Source organism: Pleurodeles waltl, chromosome 4_1, assembly GCF_031143425.1.
Source record: "Pleurodeles waltl isolate 20211129_DDA chromosome 4_1, aPleWal1.hap1.20221129, whole genome shotgun sequence".
Classification (NCBI taxonomy): Eukaryota; Metazoa; Chordata; class Amphibia; order Caudata; family Salamandridae; genus Pleurodeles; species Pleurodeles waltl.
Window position 1 is genome coordinate 417,463,111 of NC_090442.1, and position 16,761 is coordinate 417,479,871.

Sequence of the window (16,761 nt, forward strand, 5' to 3'; positions counted from 1 at the left end):
GACTATATCTAGCTGCAAATTCCTTAACTTAAGAGTTACCCCCATGCGTCACGCAGGGTATGAAAGATTTTTCGTGAGCAGTACTCCTGCGCACTGGGAGGTGGCACTGATTGGCTCTGTGTGCTGGCTTTGCCATGCCGGAAGTGAGGTCTGCTGCACCTACATAGGCGCCACCCAGCCGCGGTGACGTCAGTTTCTTTACACAACTTTCCAAGCCAGAAGCGCAAAGCCATGAAGAACGCTGACCACTGGTGTGGAACACTAGGGCCCCCAAATAAACATGAGAAAGGGGGGCAGAAAGAGGATTGACATTTGTGTCGGAACACCAGGCCACAAATGTTTTCAAATGGCAGGTGTATACCGTCTTAGTGGAGGAACACCTGGCTGCAAAGATGACACTGCAGATTTCAAGAGGAAGATCAAAGGATGTCAACAGCTGCTTCCCAATCTCCGCGGAAGAAGGTGAAAACTGGAAAGGATCAGGTGCATAACCCTCCCCTGCTGCAGCAAAAGAAGATCCTCCTGGAAGGGCAGCTTGTCGGAGAATTGATAGGCAAGCTCAGTAGCTTGGTATACCAGACTCTCCTTTCACAATCTGGGGCCACCACGATGATTTGGGCCCAGTTGTTCCTTGTAGGAAAGTGCCACTGTTGGCATGGTAAACTTTTTTTGCCTAGTGTTGACGCCAACTTTGATTGAAAGTGTGCTGGGACCCTACTAACCAGGCCCCAGCACCAGTGTACTATCCCTAAAACTGAACATTTGTTCCCACAATTGGCACAGCCCTGGCACACAGTTAAGTCCCTTGTAAATGGTACCCATGGTACCAAGGGCCCTGTGGCCAGGGAAGGTCTCTAAGGGCTGAAGCATGTATTATGCCACCCTGGGGACCCCTCACTCAGCACATGCACACTGCCTTGTAGCTTGTGTGTGTTGGTGGGGAGAAAAAGACAAAGTTGAAATGGCACCCCTTTCAGGGTCCCCATGCCCACAAATCACTGCCTCTAGTATAGGTAAGTCACCCCTCTAGCAGACCTTACAGCCCTAAGGCAGGGTGCACTATACCACAGGTGAGGGCATAGCTGCATGAGCAATATGCCCCTACAGGGTCTAAGTCCATCCTTAGACATTGTAAGTGAAGTGTAGCCATACTGAGTATATGGTCTGGGAGTTTGTCATTACGAACTCCAGAGCATAATAATGGCTTCACTGAATACTGGGAAGTTTGGTATCAAACTTCTCAGCACTGATGCCAGTGTGGGATTTATTGAAAAATGCACAAAGAAGGCATCTTAAAGATGCCCCCTGTATGTTAGCCCAACTGCTAGTGTAGGACTGACCGGTCTGTGCCTGCCTGCCACTTTCAGACGAGTTTCTGACCACATGGAGTGAGTGCCTTTGTGCACTCTATGGTCAGAAACAAAGCCTGACCTCCCCATGCAGGAACTGTAACACCTGGTGGTGAGCCTCAAGCCTCGGATTACAGTCCCACAGTCCCCCAGGGCACTCCAGCTGTGTAGATGCCCACTCCCTGGACAAAGCCCCACTTTTGTCAGCAAGACCCACTGGAAAATTAGGAAAAACAGGGAGGAGTGACCACCCCAGCCAGGTCCACCCCTAAGGTGTCCAGAGCTGAGGTGACCCCCCTCCCTGCAGAATCCTCCATCTTGGTTTGGGGGACAGGGACCAATAGGGATAGGAAAATGCCCCCCTCTCCAAAGGCAGTAGGCACAAGGAGGGTGTAGCCACCCTCAGGGACAGTAGCCATTGGCTACTGCCCTCTGACTCGAAAACGCCCCTAAATCTAGGATATAAGGGCCTCCCTGAACCCAGCTCACCAGATTCCTGGCCACCTACAAAATGAAGGACTAAGCTAAGCTAAAAAAACCCGCAGAGAAGAGAAGAAGGCAACAAATGACTCTTCCCCAGCCCTACCGGACCGTCTCCTGCTTCAAAAAGCTGCAAAAGAAGAGCAATGCGTTCTGCAGGTCCAGCAACCCCTGACAAGCCTCCCGGAGGACTGCCTGCATCACAGAGGACCAAGAAACTTCTGTGGACAACGGACCTGTCCAACAAGAAAGAAGAAACTGCTCCTAAAGGACTCCCACCTCATTCCAGAAACGTGAGTCTTAAACCACTCTGCACCCGACGCCCACGGCCCCTGTCCAGGTGGGCCCAACTATCCAGAGAGGATCCCCAGGCGATTCCAACCGAATGTCCACCCTGGGCTGACCTCTCCACCCCTCCCCTGACGATGCCTGCAGACAGAACCCTGAGGACACTACTGACCGCGACTGCCGGGGGCAAAAATATGTTACGCCTGGAGAAGCACTGGAGAAGCACTGCACCCGCAGCCCCCAGACTCGAGAGAATCCGACCACCGGTGCAGCAACGACCAGCATGCAGCCTCCTTCCTATCCAGTCAGTGGCTTGCCCATGGAGCCCCCCTGTGCCTTGCCTGCAGCGCCAAAGTGATCCCAGGGGTCCCCTCATGGAGTTCCATTGGGAACCCGACACTCTGTTTGCACCCTTTACCCGGCCACCCCTGTGCGGCTGAGGGTGTGGGATTGGTGCCTACTTGGGGCCCCACCAGTGCTCCTCTAAACCCCCATGGTTTGCCCTCTGACAACGCAGGACCTTACCTTCAAGCAGACTGGAACCAGAATACCCCGTCTCCATAGGGGCCCACGTTATTTTGGCTCTTGTTTGACTTCTGCACCCAACCGGCCCCGTGTTGCCGGTGCTTGGAGTTATCTTGAACCTCCAACGGTGGGCTACTTATACCCCAGAGACTAAACCTGTAAGTTTGTTACTTACCCCAGAAACTGTACTTTACTTTCCTCCCCCATCAACTGTTGAAAATTGCAAGGTCTAGTTTTGCTAGTCAGGCCAAAGGAGAGGACCAGAAATTGGAAATGACTGTGCCAGACCATGGACTGCAGTTAATGCCTTCGGGCAGGCAGGACAGAGATGTGAAAATATGAGTCCTGCAAGTCTAACGCTTCCGGACAGACTCCTGGGTCCAGGGCAGACTTAACCTAAGCCAATTTGAGCAAGTTGAGTTTCTCCTTCTTGAGAAGCCCCCGGTGCTGATCTAAACCTCCCAGGTCTGTGCTCAGAAGTCGCGGGTTCTTAATCTGCAAGCAGGTTCTTTCTGAGTGCATTTGATACATGAAAGTGATACATCCTTGAAACTGTACTTACCTGCATCAAAGATCCTTTTGGTGCTGAAAAAAAAGCAACAAAGTATATTTTTTTATACATAAAACATTGGCCTGGAGTTAGTCATTGAGTGTGTGCCTCATTTTGTGACTGTATGTGTACAACAAAAGCTTAGCACTATCCTCTGATAAGCCTAACTGCTTGACTACACACTACCACAAGAGAGCATTAGTATTAAATCATCTACGTTAGCCTCTGTAAAGCCTCTGGGGAATCCAATGGACGCTGTGCACACTATATCTTACTTTGGTATAGTATATACAGAGCCAGCTTCCTACATCTGGGATTAAAATGGGGATGGTGGTGCCGGTAGCGTCAGCATTAGTACCGGCCAGGGGAGGTCAAGGCCTGGCCATGGGCGGTCAGGGTGGCACAACTGGCCCCACTGGTGCGGTGGCTCGAACCACAGGCTTGGAACCAGCAGGGGCCACTGCCAACTACAAGGGGTCCAAAGGAGAGTGGAAGGGATCGGCCTCCCCAAATATGGTGCACATGGCACTACAAAATCCCTTTAGTTGGGTGGGTGGAGTCGGCCTAACATGCAGACGCTACTGCATCTTGTCAGCCAACGAATGCAGGGAAGTCGAAATACGCGCTGACTTCTATTTCTTCTTGTGTCTAGACTTTAACTAATGTCCTGAAGATTTTGAATGGGCATTCGACCTTCGACTCTGCGACTGATCCTGGGACCTTGACCAGCAGAGTCGCATGACAGGCCACCATCAGCTTGAGGGAGCACTCCCTCAATACTTAAGGGTTCATGGTACAGCAGTCGGAGCATGACTTCGGGTCGTGGTCGAGGCACCACAGGTAAACATGGTGTGGGTCTGTAATGGACATTAGTCAGTGACAGGTGCCACACATAACTTGAAGCCGGCCTTCTTGGAGGACATTCCTGCTACACCAGGACAAAACCCTTGAAATAGAGCCAAATAATTGTTTAAATAGCTTAGTCAAAAAGCAACTGACAGGGTAGCTCTTTACATATCTGCAATGGCTGGAGCAGAAAAAACAGAAGTGACATCAGAGCACCTGTGTGGCACCTATATAGGTGCCAAAGACGTCATTTCCAGTGCGGACTATGACGACGATGCAACCAGAGCCGAACTATGCCACCTACAGTGGTGTACTGCTCATGAAAAATCTGGATCCAGTCTGACGCCTGGGATAATTCTAAGGTAAGGAATCTGCAGCTACATATCTCTATCAGATTATCTAGAACACAATTAGAAACAAAGACAATTTCAAAAACAACATACCAATCTCTAGCATGCATAAACAATACATACTGTATTTTCTTCATCTGTTTCATTTTCTTTGTTGGAATCTGTAAGGTAATCTGTATTTTCCTCCTCTTCTTCTTCCACTTCATCCTCATCGTGTTCTGAACCATCCTGAAATAAAATACCATTTGATTAAACAGCACACAATGCCAGTTTTCTGTTAAAAAGATTAAGTAGTATATGTGGGTTTGTCCATTCAATACATTTCTACAACATTCAACCTATAAAAAAAAAAAAAAAACAAGAGGTCAATATGTTCGTAATGAAAGTTACTTACCTTTGGTAACAATCTTTCTAGTGGATCCTTTACCTACAGACTCCTCGTGATTTGAATGCACAGGTGTCAATCTGAATTTGGAAACTTTTCACTACCTTTCCACAACAGCTGAGGGCAGTGGCTCCACTGCGACGCTGGAAGTGACACCCTCGTGACATCACTGAAGCCATAAGGCAACCCTGTTGGAGCATTGACATATGTTTCCAATTCATTTTTTACACGCTTTTGAGGAAGACCGATGAGAATAACATCATAAATACAGGAGCAGTTAATGTTATGGAAATGGGATCTTATTAACAAGATGTTTGCAGTAGCCAGACATGAACTGGGGACATGGGTGGTTAGTAAGAAATATGCAGGTAAATAGAGTACCAACTGTACTCATCCGAAATATTGTTGCCAAAGAGAACTCTTTCTTTTGATCAATACTTCTCGCTGCAGGTTCCTCACCTTTTGAATAAATTCCCCAAGAAGTATCAGACCAGGAGTTGGGAGTATGGTTGGCTATAGCAAAAATACTGAAGGACAGTGTGTGCAAAGTGCCCTTCCCTCAGAGCTTTCAAATTCAAGCAGTAGTGCTTCACAAAAGTGTGAAGGGATTCCCAAGTTGTCACTCTGCAAATTTCTGCGACTGGTACCCCCTTGCTAGAACAGAGGAAGAAGACTTCACACTAGTCGAATAGGCCCTGATGCCCTCCGGTGGTTCCGCATGGACAAGGGCATAGCACATATATGGATGCACAAGATGATTCAATGGGATAATGTCCTCTTGTATACTGCCTTTACCTTCAGCTTGCCAACATAGTCAATGAACAGCTGGTCATCCAGTCTGAACTCATTTGTCCTGTCCACATAGAAGCTGATAGCTCTGTTGAGTTCTAGTCTGTGAAGACTCTCTTCATCCTTCATGGAAAGAGGCAGAGGAACAAAGGTTAAAAGAGGGATGGACTAACTCATCTGAAAAGGGGACACCGCCTTAGGCAGGAGAGCTGCCCTGGTTCTAGGAACCAGCTTATACGGAAACAAGAAAGTGGAAGGACGCTTGACACTCACCCGCATGTCTGGCTGACATGGTGGCAATTAGAAAAGCTGCTATGAACGTCGGCAGTCGCACTGTGCAAAGGTTTGAATTGGGAACACATCAAAAGCATGTGAACAAGATTTACGCCCTATTGTGGCATAATGAATTCTGACTGAGGTAATTCGTTTGTGAGCCCATTTCAAGAACATTATCACTGTGTGTCAACTGAAGAATGACAGCTCATTGGGAAAACAGAGAAAGGCTGCAAAAAAACAACAAGTAGTGTTTAAACATGCTCAATGCATGCCCTTGCATGGCTAGCTGGAGGGGGAAATGCTGGATTCTCAGATAGACGGGCATGAAGAGGTCTACTGAGTTGCCCATACCATTTTAGAAACCTACTCCATCTACTGGCATATATAATTTTGGTGGACTGTCTGCAGGACATAAGAATAAATCCACCAGTTGGGGAGGCAAAGAAAAGGAATTCAGGATACCCTCATCAATCTTCAAGCAGCTAGGTGGAAGTTGACATGCAAAACCTGCCACTGTGAATGGGGAGGAGGTTTATCCCGTGAGGTGGACAAAGCTGGGGGCACAGGGAGAGGTTCATCAGCTGTGCCCACCGCTGTGCCCACCGCATCCTTCAGGGCCATTCCAGGGCTATCAGAATGACTTGGGCTAATTCAAGGCAGCTCTTCCTCAAGTCCCACCCAATCAAGGGTATTGGTGGGAAGATCTAATGAAGCAGAAAGTTGCACTTCAAGCAAAACACATCCCTCAAAGTTCCCTGCAGCGGATACTGGAGGAGACACTCCTCAGCAGTGAGCACTCGCTAGTGGCAAAGAGATCCAGCAGATGAGTTTCTCTAGACATCGAAAAACGTTGGACAGCCTTGAGATGAAGGCACCACTTCCGATAGGCAAGGTGATGCTGACAGACTGTCCACTTGCACATTGAGTACAATGGCTAGGTGGGTGGCCACCACCCAGATCTGATGGTCCTGAGCCCAACAGCAGACCTGTAGAGCTTAGTGACAGAGAAGGAGCAACCCTAACCCACCCTGCTTGCTGATGTACCACATCGCTTCATATTGACTGCAGTAAAAAGCCTATTTTTACATGATTCCACCCCCCCCCCACCCCAACAACACTTTGTCTGGTTTCTGGTGTAATTTCAAATGAAAGCGCGCTGGGTTATTACTAACCAGGTCCCAGTGCCAGATCTCTTTCCCCCAGAACTGCAGTCGTTTTTTCCCAATTCGCAAAACATTTAGCATCCACTATAAATCCCTAGAAAATGGTACCTCTGATGCCTGGGGTACTAAGGAGGGTCCATAGGGGCTGCAGCACAAATTGTCCCCACCAAGCACATGACCAGCTTCCATTGCAGGCTTCGTGTCCAGTGAAAACATGACATAGCACACAGCATGTGTGCCATGCCCCATAAACACTGCATGCAATATGTGTAAGTCACCCTTCTAACAGGCCTTACAGCCTTAAGGCAGGATGCATTATAATACATGTAAGGGCATATCTACAGGCAAATTTGACCTTGAAAAGGTGTGTGTTGATTCTCAGATAGAGTGAGTGTAGGAAGCTGGCCTGGTGTATGGTGGACACCTATGGCGTTATCACCCTATAGCAGGTCCAGGTATTCCCTTTTAATGAAATGTAGCAAGGGTCTACGAAGCCAGGGCTGTCTGGAGTTAGCTGTCGGCGAGCAGCCAAGAATTATCGAGGAAACATGCAACGCTATGCAATACCACTATAGTCAAACAACAATATCAAACATGAAAGAACCACACTGTTACAAAAATAAAGGTACTTTATTATAGTAACACAAATACTAGAATACTGAATAGGCAATCCCCCAACTGGAGGAGAGTAAACACACTATTATATACACATTAACAATCAGTAAAGAGCATAGAAAGCAATAAGCATTGGCAAAACTATAGGTTAACAGTGAGGGCCCTAGGGGAGGGCAAAACCATACAGTAGAAGGGAGCTGGAGGAACTAGGAACCCAAGAGATGGGTGCCAGGGTGACCTGCAGCGACCAGGAGAGCAGAGGTAAGTACCTGGATTTTCCCCAAAACCAACAGAAGGACTTTGGAAAAGGATTATGCAAGACCCAACCAAGACTGGAAGAACCCAAAGGTGGATCCTGACAGAAGAGGACCTGCAAAGGAAGGGGACGAAGTCCAGTTCACGATGGATTGTCCGCTTGTGGCAGGAGCCCCTACCCACCCTTCTGTGGATGCAGAACCAGAACAATGGTGGATGAAGAAGGTCAGCAGTGCAGCACAGAAGATGAAGTCCCAGAAGTGATGCAAGTGATGTTCCATGTCGGCGGATAAGATACAGTCTGTAAGTGGTGCTGGAAAACTACCAACAAGCCTTGGCAAATAAGAGACAGAGAAGAAGGTTTGCAAGGCTGAAGAGGACCAGCAAGGTCCAGGGGACTCAACCCAAGTAGGGGAGTCCAGGGTGACCGTCAGCAGCTGGGAGAGTCACCAGAAGAGGAGGCAGCCCCCCATTAGGAAACTCACTGGCAGCAGGCACAGGAGTCGCAGAGAGGCCCATTCAGCACACCCAAACAGGAGTCCCACGTCGCTGGAGCAGCATGCAGGAGAGGGGTACTGGGGACCAGGGCTACATGGTGCCGGAAGATCCCTTGAAGCAGAAGCAAACAAGACTTGGTAGCTGCAAGAGTCGCGGTGCACAAGGGTCCTGTACTGCAAGGAGAGACAAGGGCTTACCGTCTCCCAAGTTGGGCAGCTGGCAGAGAGCACCAAGGGGACCACTATAGGCCACCACCTGTGATGCAGGATCCACACAGTTCCAGGGGAAAGTAGATCCACGGTAGCCGGTCATCGTTGCAGTTAGTGCCTGGAGATAGACAGGGGTGACTCCTTTACTCCAAGGAGATTCCTTCTTGCTTCTTGAGCAGGCTAAAGACTTGCCACCCTCCGAGGGTGCACAGCCGGGGAAATGTTGCAGTAGCTGGAAGGGGCCGGAGAAACAATGTTGCAGAGCCTCATCCTCGCTAGTGCTGCAGATTGTCGGTTCCTGGATGGTCCAGTAGCAGTCCCAGTGTCCAGAAGATGAAGTAAACAATGTAGAGGAATCCTGCTGGAATCTTGCACGTCGAATCTGAGGACCCACACAAGAGGGAGACCCCCAATAGCCCAGGATGGGGGACTGGTCACCTAGCAGGGTGACCACATATCATGAGGGGGCTGTGACGTTACCTGACTGACCTGGCCATTCAGATGCTCCTAGGGGGCCTCTGCCTATCTTGGATTCAAGATGGCAGAATCAAGTGGGCCGTGTGGAGGAAGTCTGGGCACCACTCCTGAGTGGTGACTGTAGAATGTTGGCTCTGTATGTCCTATTTCAAAGTAAGAAATAGTGTGCACAGAATCCAAGGTTTCCCCTTCGAGGTAAAATAGTGGCAAAATTAGATAATTCTAATGCTCTATTTTGTGGTAGTGTGGGCAAGCAGTAGACTTATGAGAGGGTAGTGTTAAGCATTTGTTGTACACAAACAGGCAATAAATGAGGAACACACACTCAAAGACAATTCCAGGCCAATAGGTTTTTATATTGAAAAATATATTTTCTTAGTGTATTTTAAGAACCAGAGGTTCAAGATGTACAGTAAACACTTTAAATGTAAGGTACTTCACTTAGATACTTTAGGAACTTTGAATAAAAGCAGTATCATATACAGTCTTTGTAAAAATGGCAATAAGCTATTTTCAAAATGGACACTGAAAAATCAACAGTTCCTGGGGGAGGTAAGTAAAGGTTAGATTAGGACGTAAGTAAAACACTAACAAGTCTCAGTTCTGGGGCACAGGCAGCCCACTGTTGGGGGTTCAAGGCAACCCCAAAGTTACCACACCAGCAGCTCAGGGCCGGTCAGTCACTCTTGCGCTGAAGTTCGGTTCCTTCAGGTCCTGGGGGCTGTGGGTGCAATGTTGGTGCCGGGCGTCGGGTCCCTTGTTACAGGCAGTTGTGGTCAGGGGGGAGTCTCTGGATTCTCTCTGCAAGCGTCGCTGTGGGGGCTCAGGCGGGTCCTCTCTGGTTACTCACGGGCTCGCAGTCGCCGGGGAGTCCTCCCTGAGGTGTCTGTTCTCTGGATCTCAAGCCGGGGACATCGAGTGCAGAGTGTGAAGTCTCACGCTTCCGGCGGGAAACGCGCAGTCTTTGAAAGTTGCTTCTTTGTTGCAAAGAAGTAGCTGGTTTTGAACAGGGCCACTGTTCACGGGCGTTTCTTGGTCCTTTAGTCCAGGGCAGTCCTCTGAGGCTTCAGAGGTCCCCGGTCCCTGTCAGGTGAGTCGCTGGTGCAGGTTTTCGAATTTGGAGACAGGCCGGTAGGGCTGGGGCCAAAGCAGTTGTCGTCTTCCTCCTTCTCTGCAGGCTTGTAGGTCAGCAGTCCTTCTTTCTTCAGGTTGAAGGAATCTGATTTCCTGGGATCTGGGGTGTGTTTAGGTCTGGGAGGGCAGTAGCCAATGGCTACTGTCCTTGGGGGTGGCTACACCCTCTTTGTGCCTCCTCCCTGTGGGGAGGGGGGCACATCCCTAATCCTATTGGTGGAATCCTCCAAACTCAAGATGGAGGATTTCTAAAGGCAGGGGTCACCTCAGGACACCTTAGGGGCAGTCCTGACTGGTCGGTGACTCCTCCTTGTTTTTCTCATTAGCTCCTCCAGCCTTGCCGTCAAATGTGGAGGCAGTGGCCGCAGGGGCGGGCATCTCCACTAGCTGGGATGCCCTGGGGAGCTGTAACAAAAGGGGTGAGCCTTTGAGGCTCACCGCCAGGTGTTACAGTTCCTGCAGGGGGAGGTGAGAAGCACCTCCACCCAGTACAGGCTTTGTCCTGGCCACAGATTGACAAAGGCACTCTCCCCATGTGGCCAGCAACAAGTCTGGTGTGTGGCAGACTGGTAGAAACTGGTCACACTACAATAGAAGTCGAATTGGCATTCAGGGGGCATCTCTAAGATCCCCTCTGGGTGTATGTTACAACAAATTGCACACTGGCATCAGTGTGCATTTATTGTGCTGAAAAGCTTGATAACAAACTTCCCAGTTTTCAGTGTAGCCATTATGGAACTGTGGAGTTCATGTTTGACAAACTCCCAGACCATATACTCGGATGGCTACCCTGCCCTTACAATGTCTAAGGTTTTGCTTAGACACTGTAGGGGCATCGCGCTCATGCACATATGCCCTCAACTGTGGTATAGTGCACCCTGCCTTAGGGCTGTAAGGCCTGCTAGAGGGATGACTTACCTATGCCACAGGCAGTGTGAAGTTGGCATGGCACTCTGAGGGGAGTGCCATGTCGACGTAGTCATTTTCTCCCAACCAGCACACACAAGCTGTGAGGCAATGTGCTGAGTGAGGGGTCCCCAGTTACAAGGGACTTACCTGAGTGCCAGGGTTGTGCCAATTGTGGAGACAAAGGTACAGTTTAGGGAAAGAACACTGGTGCTGGGGCCTGGTTAGCAGGGTCCCAGCACACTTTCAAATCAAAACGTAGCATGAGCAAAGGCAAAAAGTTAGGGGGGGAACCATGCCAAGGAGGCATTTCCTTACAATGATGGACTGTGGAGTGGTCACTCCCCTTTCCTTTGTCTAGTTTTGAGCCACAACAGGGATTGGGGGTCCCTGTACTGGTGCAAACTGGTGTATGCAAGGAGGGCATGAAATGTGCCCTTCAAAAAATACCAGTGTTTTGGTGAGGTTACCCCTCCCAAGTCATGTAACATCTATTTCCATGTGAGAGGGTGTTACCTCCCTCTCCCACAGGAAACCTTAAGTTCTGCCTTCCTCTACCTGAGCTGGTCAAGCAAAAGGAGGGCAGAAACTTGTCTGAAAGGTGGCAGCAGTGCATGCTGGCCGGAAAACCCCAATAGACTGGTAGGAGCAATACTGGGGGTCCTCTAAGGAGTCCCCAGAGTGCATGGAATCATACAACCAATACTACCAACAGTATTGGGGCATGATTCTTACATGTTTGTTACCAAACATGCCCAGGTTCAGAGTTACCATTAGGCAGCTGAGCACAGGTAGTGAGCTGTGTTCATTACACGGTTAAAATGGCTTCCCCGCACTTACAAAGTCCAGTGCAATGGAACTAGAGTTCGTAAGGGCACCTCTGCTCATACAGGGGTGCCCTCACACACAGGTACTTGTACTTGTACCCTGCCCTCTAGACTAGGTGAACCTACCATTTGGGTGACTTACAGTGACCTGGTGCAGTGAGCTGTAGTGAAAGTGTGTATGCACCTTTTCACGCAGGCTGAAATGGCAGGCCTACAGACACAATTTGCATGGGCTCCCATGGGTGGCACAATATATACTGCAGCCCATGGGGAGCACCTGGTGCCTCAATGCCCGGGGTACCCAATTACCATATACTAGTGACATCTTTGGGGGGCACCAGTATGCCAATTGTAGGGTATGCAAAGTCCTAAGCAACCAAACTTTAGAGGGAGAGAGCACAATCACTACGGTCTTGGTTAGCAGGATCCCAGTTAAAACAGTCTAAGCACACAGATAGCAGGCAAAAGGTGGGGGTAACCTTGCCAAAAAGAGGGTACTTTCCTACAATGCAGCTATGCCCTCACCTGTGGTGTAGTGCACCCTGCCTTAGGGCCATAAGGCGGTTAGTGGGTGGCTCTAAGATGCTCTCTCAGTGCATTTTACAATAAATTCAGCACTGGCATCAGTATAGGTTTATTACGTTGAGACGTTTGATACCAAACTTCCCAGTATTCAGTGAAATCATCATGGTGCTGTGGAGTTCGTAATGACAAACTCCCAGACCGTATACTCAGTATGGATACCCTGCACTTACAATATCTAAGACCTGACTTAGACACTGTAGGGGAATAGTGCTCATGCAGCTATGCCCTCACCTGTGGTATAGTGTATCCTGCCTTAGGGCTGTAAGGCCTGCTAGAGGGGTGATTTACCCATACCATAGGCAGTGGTTTGTGGGCATGGCACTCTGAGGGGAGTGCCATGTCAACTTTGCCTTTTCTCCCCAATAGCGCACACAAGCTGCAAAGCAGTGTGCATGAGTGAGGGGTCTCTGAGGGTGGCATAATACATGATGCAGCCCTTAGGGACCTGCCCTGGCCGCAGGGCCTTTGGTACAGGGGTACTGTTTACAAGGGACTTAACTGTGTACCAGGGCTGTGCCAATTGTGGAAACAAAGGTACAGTTTGGACGGGGAATGATTCAAGCATGTGTATCTATGAAAGATTCCAATACTGGAGAACTAAAGTTACAGGTAAGTAACTCATTTTCATACTCCAGTATTGAAACTTTCATAGATTCACATGCTTGAATCAGAGTAGCGAGCAGTATCTATGCACATTGAAACATTGTAGCCATGTATGCCACAGAAAACATGTTAATATACACAACATTTCAAATCAAATTCTGTCCGTTACCCCATGTCCCCCGCCCCCTTCTTCTTTATTTTTTCAAATTATCATAAGGATTGGATCTGAAACTGAAACTATTAGTCATAAAGAATGTGCGTACCTGATATTAGGATGGAGGGATGAAAGAGATGGCTCACCTTCACTGGAAGAGGTTCCTGAGGACTGCTTGACCCACCGCTACCTCTCCTTGAGATAGTGCTTCCAAGCAGTAATGTCTTGTAAACGTATGGCAGCTATTCCACGTCGCTGCTCTACAAATGTCTTGCAGCGGTACCCCTGCAAACAGCGCTGCTGAGGGAGAAACTGCCAGCGTAAAGTGTGCATAGACTGATGCATGCAGTGGCTTGCCCGCTACTTGATGGCAGAAATGAATAGCTAAGGAAATCCATCTAGCTATACTCTGTTTGGAGAGTGGTTGACCTCGCCTGGGTGCAATGTAAGCCACAAACAGCTGATTGGACCCGTGAAAAGTTTTAGTTCTGTCCAAGTAGAATTTAACACATCTTTTAAAGTCTAAAGAGTGCAAAGCTCTCTCTGCAGGAGTTGATGGATATGGAAAAAAGGTTTTCAAAACTAAGGGCTCTTTCAGATGAAAATCCGAAAGGACCTTCAGAATAAAATGCGGTTTAGTTCGTAGGAATAGTCTGTCTTGTTTGATCTGTAAAAACGGCTCTTGCATGGAAAGAACCTGTATCTCACTGACTCGTCTGGCTGATGTGAGGGCCACCAGTAAGGCAACTTTTCAGGAGAGGAATTTCAGAGAAGCTTGATGAATAGGCTCAAACGGGTGCTTCATTAGTTGCGCTAGAACCATATTCAGGTTCCACGAGGGAGAAGGAGGTCTGAATGGAGAAAAAACTCTGAAAAGTCCTTTCAGAAATCGTTTCATTAATGTAGAGGAATACAACGAAGGTGAAGAATCTGAACGCTTGTATGACGCTATTGCTGCCTGGTGCACCTTTATAGAGGAATGCGCACGACCCGATTGCGCTAAATGTAGTAAATAAGGTAATATTTGCTCCGGTGATGAAGAAAGCGGATCAATTTGCTGTTGGTGACACCACAAAGAAAACCTTTTCCAATTAAAAGAGTAAGCCTTATTAGTGCTATCTGTTCTAGCCCTGGACAGAATGTCTGCACTCCTGTGGAATATTTAAATGTGCAAATTCCTGTGCTCAGGAGCCATGCTGACAATCGCATTGACTGAGGATCCAGATGCAATATCTGCCCTTTGTTCATTGTCAGTAAGTGCAGAGATGGTTTCAGCGGGATGTGAGGCTTCACTGAGAGAAGAAGAAGCTCTGCAAACCAATGTTGGCGAGGCTAGTACGGAGCTATTAATATTAGAGTGCACGGTTCTCTCTTCATCTTTGTCAGGACTCTTGGGATCAATGGTATTGGAGGAAAGGCGTAAGCAAAGATGCCTGACCAAGCTACGAAAAACGCATTCGCTGAGGATCCCTTTTGGTGATGCCAGCTTGCAAAGTACTGGCATTTGGCGTTCAACTTGCTGGCAGACAGTTCGATTTTGGGCATTCCCCACTGGGAAAAGATGTGGTCTACTGTGGACTGGTCCAGTTAACATTTGTGACAGCTCGATCTTTGCCTGCTGAGCGAGTCCGCTACCTTGTTCTCTATCTCTGGAAGGTGCACTGCTGTGAGCCTGATGCCTTGCTGCGAGGCCTAGTTCCATATTTTTTTAGCTTCCCTGGAGAGGGTAAGAGATCTTATGCCTCCCTGTTTGTTGAGGTAATGCAACGTAGTGTTGTTTGTTCTTATTACCACCTCTGATCCAGCAATCTTTGGAAGAAAAGCCTGTAAAGCCAGATAAACTGCTCTGAGCTCTAGCAGATCGATGTGCATTGTCCTCGACTCTAGTGGCCACTTGCCACTTACTCAGTATTGCAAAACGACCCCCAACCTTCCAGAGAGGCATCTGTGGTGATGGTCCACAGTGCTGGACGATGGAGAAACAAAAGGCCGACAGACAGATGATGCTTCTCAGACCACCATACCAGAGATTTGACTATTGATGGGGTTATGGTTATCCGATCTTCGAAGTTTCCCGAAATCTGGAGCCATTGTAGAATGAGCTGCTCTTGCAGGGGCCGCATCTTGAGCCTGCAGAGAGGAACTAGAGGTATGCATGATGACATCATGCCCAAAAAAGATTTGAAAAAGCAAACTGAAATGCAGTTTCTTCTCTGTATCGATTTTGCTAGAGTTAATATCTTTTGTTTTCTCTCCACAGTGGGACATGCCATGGTGGACTGAGTGTCCAGATTTGCTCCTAAAAAGGTGATTTTGCGTGATGGTTGGGGGTTTGGATTTCTCCTAGTTCAGAGTCAGACCTAAGCTGCTGAGTAAGAAAACGCACTTTCTTGTTGACCTGCGCGCTCCTGCGTAGGTGTTCGCCTTTATCAGCCAATCGTCTAGATATGGGAATATCAGATTTTTCTCCTCCTGAGAAAGGCTGCAATTGGCGCTAGGCACTTGGTACATATCTTGGGAGCTGACTTTAGGCCAAAAGGGAGGACACGAAATTGAAAATGGTTTCTGGCTACCATGAATTTCAGGTATTGCCTGTGGGTTGGGTGAATGGGGATGTGGAAATATGCATCCTTTAGGTCTAGTGTAGACATAAAATCTCCCTGGTTTAGTCGCAGAAGGACATCCTGTAGGCTTATCATGCGGAAGGGCTGTTTTTTCATGTAGATGTTTAATTCTCTGAGGTCCAGGATCAGCCTCCAGTCCTTCCACTTTTTGCGAATGAGAAAGAACCTGTGTAGGAAGTTGGCTCTGTATATACTATTTTAAAGTAAGAAAGTCCAAGCACAGAGTCCAAGGGTTCCCCCTTAGAGGTAAGATAGTGGCAAAAGTAGATAATTCTAATGCTCTATTTTGTGGTAGTGTGGTCGAGCAGTAGGCTTATCAGATGGTAGTGCTAAGCATTTGTTGTACACACACAGGCAATAAATGAGGAACACACACTCAAAGACTTACTCCAGGCCAATAGGTTTTTATATTGAAAAATATATTTTCTTAGTTTATTTTAAGAACCACAGGTTCAAGATTTACATCAAACACTTTAAATGAAAGGTACTTCACTTAGATACTTTAAAAACTTTGGATGAAAACAATATCATATACAGTCTTTGTAAAAATGGCAATAAGCTATTTTCAAAGTGGACACAGTGCAAAAATCAACAGTTCCTGGGGGAGGTAAGTAAAGGTTAGATTAGGAGGTAAGTAAAACACTTACAAGTCTCAGTCCTGGGGCATAGGCAGCCCACCATTGGGGGTTCAAGGCAATCCCAAAGTTACCACACCAGCAGCTCAGGGCCGGTCAGGTACAGAGGTCAAAGAGGTGCCCAAAACACATAGGAGCCTATGGAGAACAGGTGTGCTCCGGTTCCAGTCTGCCTGCAGGTAAGTACCTGCGTCCTCGGGGGGCAGACCAGGGGGGTTTTGTAGAGCACTGTGGGGGG

The 16,761-nt window shown here is 48.2% G+C and overlaps 1 protein-coding gene across 10 annotated transcripts in view; it reads right to left on the reverse strand.

Annotated features, from left to right (window-relative positions):
* UPF2 (UPF2 regulator of nonsense mediated mRNA decay) overlaps positions 1-16,761 on the reverse strand; it is a 765,941-nt gene that overhangs the window by 304,289 nt on the left and 444,891 nt on the right. For all 10 annotated transcript variants that reach the window (XM_069228662.1, XM_069228663.1, XM_069228659.1 and 7 more), the window contains one exon: positions 4,512-4,616. In XM_069228662.1, the coding sequence (XP_069084763.1) occupies positions 4,512-4,616 (105 nt within the window). The remainder of the gene's footprint in view (positions 1-4,511; positions 4,617-16,761) is intronic.